This window comes from Leguminivora glycinivorella, chromosome 8 (assembly GCF_023078275.1).
Source record: "Leguminivora glycinivorella isolate SPB_JAAS2020 chromosome 8, LegGlyc_1.1, whole genome shotgun sequence".
Lineage (NCBI taxonomy): Eukaryota > Metazoa > Arthropoda > Insecta > Lepidoptera > Tortricidae > Leguminivora > Leguminivora glycinivorella.
In genome coordinates, this window is record NC_062978.1 from 5183892 (window position 1) to 5194047 (window position 10156).

The 10156-nt window shown below is 36.4% G+C and overlaps 2 protein-coding genes across 2 annotated transcripts in view; one reads left to right on the forward strand and one right to left on the reverse strand.

The window, feature by feature from the left end:
• The window catches only part of LOC125228522 (THO complex subunit 2), a 30279-nt gene extending 22405 nt beyond the window's left edge, over positions 1 to 7874 (reverse strand). Inside the window, 8 exon segments of the mRNA XM_048133114.1 lie at positions 1097 to 1266; positions 1824 to 1973; positions 2661 to 2917; positions 4729 to 4862; positions 6472 to 6667; positions 6670 to 6712; positions 7255 to 7420; positions 7743 to 7874. Of these exon segments, the coding sequence (XP_047989071.1) occupies positions 1097 to 1266; positions 1824 to 1973; positions 2661 to 2917; positions 4729 to 4862; positions 6472 to 6667; positions 6670 to 6712; positions 7255 to 7420; positions 7743 to 7813 (1187 nt within the window). The 5' untranslated portion in view covers positions 7814 to 7874.
• Positions 7875 to 8077: 203 nt separating this feature from the next.
• On the forward strand, positions 8078 to 9118 carry LOC125229221 (probable 28S ribosomal protein S6, mitochondrial). Its single transcript, XM_048134015.1, has 2 exons — positions 8078 to 8099; positions 8554 to 9118. Exon 2 carries the CDS (start codon positions 8584 to 8586, stop codon positions 9034 to 9036), a length of 453 nt encoding a protein of 150 aa, XP_047989972.1. The 5' UTR covers positions 8078 to 8099; positions 8554 to 8583; the 3' UTR covers positions 9037 to 9118.
• Positions 9119 to 10156: the final 1038 nt, after the last annotated feature.

Here is a 10156-nt window from a genome sequence, read left to right on the forward strand (position 1 = left end):
AAGCAGCGCGTGTTTTTCGCACTAAAAAATTGGAAAAGGGTATTTTGATGCCTTAGAGATGTCCACCTGTAGTGTGAAATGGTGTGGAAAGGTAACAAGAAGGTCAAAGTTAAAAACAGACGGCATTACATTCCACAAATAAGTCATATTTATAATTTATTCAGAGCCGGCATAGGTCAACTTACATTGGCCACTTACGCGTCAGTAGAGGGACAGTCATACTTCTGTCCCTTTTCATCTGGCGCGACTGCGCGCCTCCTTGAAACGGCCAATCACAGCGCGCTTAACACATTCCCCGCCCGCTCCTCGCACCCCAAACACTGGTGACTCGTATCGCGAACAAAATATACAAGATTGCTACTCTATAGGAGGTTCTCTGTGGAAAAAAGTAAATATCCAGACAGATTTTATGCTTAATGGTCGTCACGAAATTGACAGCGAGTTAATTTTTGTTAACAACTTACGCTAATTGGGGGATCCAAATTCTGAAAATGCTCATAATTGTGTACTTCGCTCAGTCAGAAAGAAAGTGCTTTATAATTTGATATATAAAGCTTCTTTATGTTAAGTGTGTGTACAAAACACAAGAATCAAAAGGTAAAAAAAGACAGACACATCATACAATTATGGTTCAACAATTTGTATTATTATTTAATGTCTAACATTCAAAATACGTCCATATTTATTTCTACATCTATGAAAAAATATATTATTTTGTATTATAGTCGCATTCCATCCATCTTTTTCATATTCAGAAAGATATCTTTCGTCGTAACCATTTGCACGTGCACATTTCCCGCTTGCTCAAGTGCGACTAAAGGCAACTTGTATAATTCGTCACAGGGTAAGCACTTAAATTTTGGAATGCCTATAACTTCTATAACATATGTTGAGTTACAATAAAGCCATAGTTCTGTGGTGTACTAACTTCATGTAGAGCGACTCGACTTGTGCGTGTAGCATGCTAGTTGGTCTCGCGGGCCGCTGGGCGCTGAGAACTCACGCCACCCCACTTCACTGTACACCAGCTGGTTGGCATAGTAACCGTGTATGTACACTTCCTCCGACGAGCTACCCAGCCCGGCCCAGTACTTACTTCCTGTAGAGCGGTTCCACTAACGCGTGCAGCATGCGGGCCAGCGCCCTCGCGGGCCGCTCGGCGAGGCCGGCGCCGGGCAGCCGCGCCGCCAGCGCCGCGAACTCGCGCCACGCGTTCACTAGCAAGAGCGCCTCGCTCAGTACCAGCTTCTGGTTGCCCCAATAATCCTATGGACAATCATCTTTGTTACTATCAAAAAACTGATTATGGCAATAGATTTAATGTCCTTTTAAAAGGACAACAGGACTTAGGACTATGACTCAAATAATAAATTTAACTTGTTGTCCTTTAATACAACTATGTTTTTGAAGTGAACTGGTCATTTCGATAAAGAGGTGAAACCAGTGATAAATTTTTTGAGTTTCCTCGCTAATTTTTGTCCTTGAAATAACAACATTGTGGAAATTACACATAGTTCGAATTTCAAAAACCAGTTTGCTCAACTTATCGGGTTTCACCAGTAAGGTCTCGATTTGTGGGCAAATAAACCATGAAGTGAAAGCATCACAAGTCTACCTTAACCATGTCAGTATGCGTAGCCGAATGCACAAACGCTATGAAACGCTCACGATATCTCTTTCGTAGCTATCTATCTCTATCGCTCTTGCGTATTGGCGCGACAGAGCCAGAGTACATTTCTGCGACCAGGGAAGACAGCATAACTTAGACTCCATTTCAAGACTGGCTAAAATTTGCACCAAAAAAACATAGAACAGCCATTTACCTGTGGATCAGATTTATCTTCAACAAATTCCGTGGGGGCATTGGCCTGTGGTCCTTTAGTGGACACAATGTTGATCTTGCGAATGTACTCCTGTACGGCTTTAAATTCCTTATCCGCTTCTTTGGCCATTATCGTATCATCAGGGCGTAACTGTAAATTAATGAAATATTATAACCAGCTTTTGGCAGACAGTGTAATACATCCTATATCAATCTTTTGAAAGAATATTCGGCATTTTTAATAATTTCATTTCATTTATTTATTCCTTATATTAACACTTAGGGATCATCCACATATTACGTCACACCAAATTTCAGGTTTTTGGTTTTTGAGCTCGGCGTCGTAATGGATTCCAGGTATCGGCTACTAACGGCTAATAATAGGCGCCTGTGACCTGTGTTGATCCCTCCCTTCATATTACAGACTACATAATATAATATTTGGTACTTCTAATACTCTTCTGTTTTCTTCTTCTGTACTTACTAGCACCTAAACCAACCATGTCAAAAAAATGCACAATTTATTATATAAGGCACTGGTCCCACCGCGAGCTAGTAAATTATGAGCAATCGGCTATAAAAATCACTCCCGTGCAAATAAAAGAGACACGGCGCTGTTTATAGTTGCCCAGCGGTGAGCTATCAATATAGCCGTGTCTCTTTCATTTGCACGAGAGTGCTTATCTTTTGTTCGTTTTTATAGCCGATAGCTCATAGACTACTAGCTTGCGGTGAGACCAGTGCCTAAGGCTGTAACCACTCACATTATTTGAAGCCTTTGGTGATCAAAGAACTAACTCTTTATCTTTACACCAATACAGAGTACTAAAACACTTACCCAAGGATAGATGTTGTCCAAAGCTATAACTTGATGTTGCAACAACAGTGCTATAACTGTCATGAGGGGCGGCGGTTCATCATACTTTTCTAACACTTCCATATTGCCCAGCTTGAATCCTAAAACTTCTGATATAACTTGCGGGTCACCCATGTAGTTCTTGATTAAGGATATGAATAGCGAGTCTAGGTGGGGACGAGCCTCGAAAGACTCTAGTATTATGTCTAATACTCTGTTTGGATCCAAATTGAAACAACCTGTAAATGAGAAATGTAGCATCAAATCATTGCTTACTAATGGTGTTTCCTAAACAATATTTCGAAATTAATACCATATACTTTTTTGAGATATCTCAAAACAAAAAATGTTTAAAGTGATTACGCAACTTAAATGGCTAACATATTATAAAATAAACAGACAATAATGATAAAAACTAATTTCTGTATACTATTGTTGATTTCAATATATTGGTCCTTATCTCTAACATAGCTCATCTCATCATAGTTGGTTGAAATCAAACTAAGTATGATGGTATGTTGTTACTGAAGTTAAAATTTTTGGCTATATTGTGTGGTACATTACAAAAAACTTATACAATTTGGATTAATTTTATTTTTATTGAAAAGTACTTAATTAAACTTTTACATTATTCATTTTTTTTATTTATTTCAAAAAGCTTATGACTAATGTATTACATTTGTTTTCGCCAAATTGGAACCAGTTTGTTGGCGAATAGTGCGCTCTCAAACATATTTTGCCTTAATTAAGCTGTTTACCACAAACCACAATGCAACTTACAACTAACATGCGTTTGCGTACCTACTTCGTCTCACGACAGCAGTGTCTATGAACCTTATTTATATGTTCTTACCACAGAACTAAATCAAGATAGAAGGAAAATGCTCGGCGATTAACAGCGAAACCGAGCGTGTAACGTTTTGTGTCGAGCCTATGACGTCACTTTAGTGATGGGAACGTTGTCGCCGCGTAACCCATTCGATCGATTGTGGAGGTTGCGTGCGGGGTGCCCGCCGAAGTTAAAAATATCGGATGTTCATCTTCGTTGTGAAATGAAGTAAGTATATACCTGTATTCGTGTGATGACAAACAATTCACTAGTAGGTATATAATTTGCCTAAGACCAGGAACAAAGATTTTAGTAGGTAGGTATTAATACTAGTTAATATTTCGTAATATTTTTAAGAAAATCGACCATGTACTCACAGCATTATCCTCATGTTATTTGTTACAACTTTTAGTAATATATAAATATAATTAACCATTAACACATTTTTAGAGTTATTTTTATTCATAATAAAATATTATGTTTGTATTTGTTTTTCTGCCGACCACAAATTCAACGTTAATATCGTAACTGTAACCTATTTTAAAGTTAAATTTACATTTCACTCGTACTTTATATGTATAGTTTCATAACAATATAAAAACATAATTATAATTTCCACTGCTTCGCAAAATCGATTTAAATCGAATAAGGAAATCGCAGCATACATGACGATATAGTTCCGTGGTGCACCACTATTCTTAAGTTCGACGTGAGTTCGACGGACAAAATAACAAATCTACCTTCACTTTGTCTCGACAGTTTGAATAGCCTATTTTTATATCGCTTGTTTTAAACGCACGCCAAGTCGGACTCGTCCAATTAAAGCCGCAATGGAAAACTAGTTTGACGGCCGTACTTCAGCTAATGTTTTGATGATAAAAATAGGAAAATCGTGTTTTTTATTTAATAAAAAATATTTTAGGACAAATAGTACTTACCGATGATAGGAAACACTTTGTTTAACACCCTTGCTTTTATTGGTGTTGTTTGAACAGTTAATTATCGAATACCGACCCATTTTGTATTTTTCACTGTATGTCACTCGCGGGCAGCGGTCGGGAGCAGACTGACTTGCGCGGCGAACAGTGTTGCTCGTTATTTAACTTTTCCGCACGCGAAGTAGATACACTTTTTCCTTCTATCTTGATTTAGTTCTGTGGTTCTTACGATCTGCAGTATGTCGCTCTCGTGAAACGAAATATCTACCTACGAAATACGTACCTATAAGTGATTGAATGATTTCTAATAATCCTTTCCATTCTGTTTCTTCTGTAACTTCTTGATTTAACTCTACAATTAATTTCGCATATCCTTCACTCTCTTCTCTGAATAAATTAAATTTACGTTGTTTATAACTGTGGAAAAAGATAATACTTTACTTTGTTACTTCATAGTAAATAAATTATGTAAACCTAATCAGTTTAATGGCATAGTCATATTTTATTAAAGTAAAATAAATAAATAAATATTGGGGACACCATACACAGATCAACTTAGCTCCAAACTAAGCAAAGCTTGTACTATGGGTGCTAAGCGACAATATACATACCTACTCAAATAGATAAATACATACTTATATACATAGAAAACATCCATGACAGTAACAAATATCTGTGCTCATCATACAAATAAATGCCCATACTGGGATTTGAACCCAGGACCGAGGCTTATAAGGGTCACTACCAACTGAGCCCAGACCGGTTGTCAACAACACTTTAGTAAATTATAAAAAGTATGCCAAAGTAACACTTTACTAAATTATACCCAATAAGGAATAACTAGTACTTCGTTATGGGGTGGGTTATTAGTACATGTTTATTTTTATACAAGTACTTTCGAAAATTAAAACTACTATAAAGAGACCCCCATAATCAATAGTTATTAAGGCACTAGAATTATGTAGGGGGTGGCTAGTTTCATGTATATTTTTGTACTATGTAATCATGAAGCACTACAAACAAACATTCCAGATTAGAGATGGGCCGAATATTCGGTATTAGGCAAATTCGGCAAAGATTTTCAATTTTTTTTTGTACTATAAATGGGCTTACTCTTGACCACAGACCAATGTTCATATTCGGCCAATGGCCGAAATTTCGCTTCGGTAACAGCTCAACCGAACGTTCGGCCGAATATTCGCATTCGGCAAAGTCCGTATTCGGCCCATGTATATTCCAGATGAATATACATTTACAAATGCACAAATTACCAGAAATACAAACATCATGTTTATTTGTGGATGGCTGAAGTAAATTATGAAATTCTTTATGACAAATATAGTACATTACATCAGAAAAAAGGATTTCCGGCCAAGTTCTTTACACCACAAGAGAACACCATTTGCAGGGTCATTAAGATACACTCACATGAGTCACAAGTGGCACCTTTCTGAATTAATAAGTTATTTGGGTAAATCAACTTTTTCTTGCCTGTTATTGCCATGGTCCCCTGAGTCATGCTGGTTTTATAATAAAAATAAAATAAAATGTGTTTATTTCAGACTAACATGTGTCCATAGTTTGTTAGTAGCAATAACAAGACATCTTAAATAACTATATTAGTACCTAATCCTAAATGAAGTGAGGACCACTTATTACCTAAATGAAGTGAGGACAATTTATGTAAAAGTATGCTACTTAAACTATGCAAACATGCACTTTTCTGTTGTTAACATTTCCTCCTTAATTTTCCACCTACAAACATGAACTACATGCATGCTTGCATAATTTCAGTCGCATAATTTTCGCATAAAACCAGCGTGACTCAGGGGACCGTAAGCATGGCAATGACAAGCAGGAAAAAGTTGATTGACCTATTTTTAAACCTAGTAAATGTTAATTTGTGCCTAAAATATAACTTAAAACCCTTGCAACTTCGCACACCATCTAAATGAGGCTTAATTCACACTATGATAATACATCTTATTAAGATGTGTTTCAGGAACAAATTAAAAGTTATACTTACTACAACTTTGTCTTGATTTTGATAAATTTGGTGTAAAAGTTTTTGTTCTTCAATGTACCAACATCCTGTAGGGTATCAATTTCCAGCCTTTCCTTCAAAAGTTTTTCAGATATAAATGATTCTAATTCCCTCACAATATAGCAGAAGTTGGAGCGCTCCTCACTCTGTATGTCTGTACATGTCTCTGCATCAGTACGCAAACCACGTCGAGAACTATAGACGGTATATCTGCATGTAGAGCCTATAAAAAACAGTAACCTTATACACAATGTAGTATGAAGAGTTTGGAAACAGATATTTGTTATACAAGGAGGCAAAGTTGTTCCTACTCCTTATACTAATACATCGAACAATCAAACTGCAAAACTAATGATTTGCAAAGCTTGAGCATTACAAGGGTTCAAATGTTACTGTTTCTAAAAAAAAAACTGTTTCAGAGTAATACACAAAAAATCACAGGAAAATAATAACTGTAAAACATTACAAATGACATTTAAATGATATTAAAATTAAATACTTTATTCTCATAATCAAGCTGCTCTGGTGGATAAAACAAAATATTTTTGAGGCTATTGTGGTGAAATAAATAAAAGTACATTACAATTTAAATGAGGAGAGGAGGAAGTTTGAACTCAGAAATTTCCTTTCCGCATGTGTAAAACTTTATTCAGTACAGATGGCCCTCTAAAGACTTCAACTGCCAAAAATTCTGCTACTTTTGTGCACTAGTGTAGGCAAAAAGCACCATCTGTATTGAAAACTATATTTCAATATGATACTGACACATATTTCTTGGAGTGCAGACAGAACAGCATCTCTCTTCAGCGCCCCGCGCAGCCCGCAAAGCAGTAGGTCGTAAATATTCTCAGACAATCCTGATAGCTTTCCAGACTTTGTCAACAATGGACTCTTTTCTTCATCTTTTATAGATTGTGTCACAGCTTTGATACTGAAATCAATAATTATTACTATGAAACTTAATAGGTACTAAATTTTATTTATTTATTATATTAATAACACAGGGTAAACGTCTTGCAAATATGAGATCTGGTCTTGACTATGAAACCGCTTGACGAAAATGCATGTAACTATGTATTGTCTCAAACATATTGCTGATGATTATCCGTAACATAAACTACGATGTTTTTGACTTTCATCATACTAACAGACGCTTAGTAATTTAATAAACAAAGGTTACGCATTTTTTAACATGCGGTAGATGTTACAAACAAACATATCGATTGTGGAACGTAATAAAAAGTTATACATACAATTGTTCTTTTCCTGATTTGTCCCAAGTTTTACAATATTCTGATACAAACTTAGTAAACGATTTCATCATGAAAACCAAAAATAAATTCTACAACATTAGGAAAACAGCGAAGCAAACGCCTCCACGGCCATGACGGTAAAAACAATGTTGCCACTATAAAGACATACACAAAAAAAATCCGTCTATACTCTATGGTCGAATACATTACAGACGAGCGGTATCAAGCGGTATCGAATGAAATATATAGTTCCGGCTAATATTCCAGTATTTAAACGTTCCTTTTTTTTAATTCGTTGCAAAAAAAAAAACAGTTGTCAAAACTGTCAAAACAAAATTTGGCCTTTCGATTTGTAGGTTACTATTAGGCTTGTGCCGTTTCGTTCGTTGATCGGAGCGCTCCGATCTCGTTCAATCGCTCCCACGAACTAGTTCGCTCTTTTAGGTCTTTTGCTCATTTAGTTCAGCCAGACCAGCGACCACTGCGGTCGGAAAGATCGGAACGAATGGGACCGAATAGTGTCAAAATGATACGAATAGTCTACAGATAGTAACATTCCGGGCCGAAAGGTTGTAAGTAACCGAAGTTTAATATGAAAACGACTTTTTTTGTTGCTCTGCTAAGTAGCTCTCGCTCTCGGTCGGCGTAGTCACACATTCGTTCTCGATCCCAACCGCTCGCGCTCGCCGATCCTATACTGAACTAAATGAGCAAAGACCGATTCTCAGACCACGGAAAGATTCAGTTCATTTCGGTCATTGATGGGATTTTATTCCTAACAGTTCATAGTTCGTGAACGACACAAGCCTAGTTACTATTAATTCCCTAATCTGTTATTAAAATGCCTAGTTACGAGTTAGCGTTAATGTTACGGGCCATGCCGAAACCTGAATTGAAAACAGCACTTAAACGTGTTTCACATGCCATATTTAATCGCGGAGGTATCATACGAGATATCGAGAACTTGGGTTTTCGTGCAATGCCGTACAAAACAAGTGCTCACGGTTTAGTTCATCGAGAAGCAAACTATTTCGTGTTCAAGATTGATACAGCAACACAAGCTGTAGCTGATCTGAAAGAAGAATATAGCAGAGATGTAGATATAGTGCGGCAGCGTGTGTACAAGGTTCCAACAGAGAGCGATCACAAGTGCACCCTGGAGAGAGAACTGTTGCCGCCTGCTTACCGAGAAGAAGTCCAGAAAATGATAGAAGTTGGAAAGACTCAGGTCAACCGGTTTACTTACAAATTTAAATATAATTCTGGTTTGGACTATTATCCGTTCCAAAAGTAATGTAATGTTCATAGAATATAACTTAACCATAAATAGTTGTTATTGTAGATAAGTAGGCAAGTAATAAACATGATTTATAGTTTATTTGTGTTTTATTCAATTCAATAAATTAATTTTTAGAGACTTACCTTACTGTCATACTACATGTAGCAGCCTTATAAATCTATTTGGTCTCTTACATTTTGACAAATGCATATACTTTTGTTTGTATTTTAAATATAAATTATTTCAGTAGTAATAGTGGCTAAATCATGTTTGTTCTGCAGAACCAAAAGCCTTTAGTTATTTTAAAACGATTTTGGTGGGGAAATGTTTCAATGCAAAATATATTCAATGTGTCCTTCAGTGACAGTTGTTACTATAAACACCAGTACAGTAAGGATTTGGAAATGAATGTAAATAAACAAATCCAGGCTGAACAGCAAGCTGCTCACGAGTACTTGAACCTGGCCATAACCTTTCTCCACCCTAGTGTCTCTAGACTCGGTACCGGAGGATTCTTCATGAGAATGTATCATGAGGAACTCCAGCATATGGAGGATTTGATCCAGTATCAACTGTTTAGAGGAGGAAATCCCACGATTAAGGCATTAAATGCACCTGTGTCTAAAGATAAAATTACACTTGTTGAAGCTTTCAAACATGCATTAAATATGGAACATTGTGTTACAGAGGTATGTATTTTGGCCCTAAAATTTTATTCTAGGACAACAGGAAGAATGCTTGTGAGATAGACTACCCATTTCTATCTAACTTTAGAATGTCAAGGGTAGTCTATTTTTAAAGGTAGATACTATCATGCCCCATCAGCGGGGTTGTCTTTACTATCATGTGACAAAAAAAGAATACTTTTATAAAATTAATTAATTTTTCTTCAGCTAATAAAAACTCTGATTTCAACTGCGGAAAAGGATATGGACCATCATTGCATACATTTTCTCACAACATTTTTTCTCAAGGAACAAATGAATTCTATCCATAACTTATCGCAGCATCTGACGGAAATCAGTAGATTCAACGAAGATCCAGATGCCATCCACCAGTATGACAAATATCTTGAAATAACATATCCATACAAATCTAGATCTCCTCACAAATAATGTATATTCTTGCCAATATA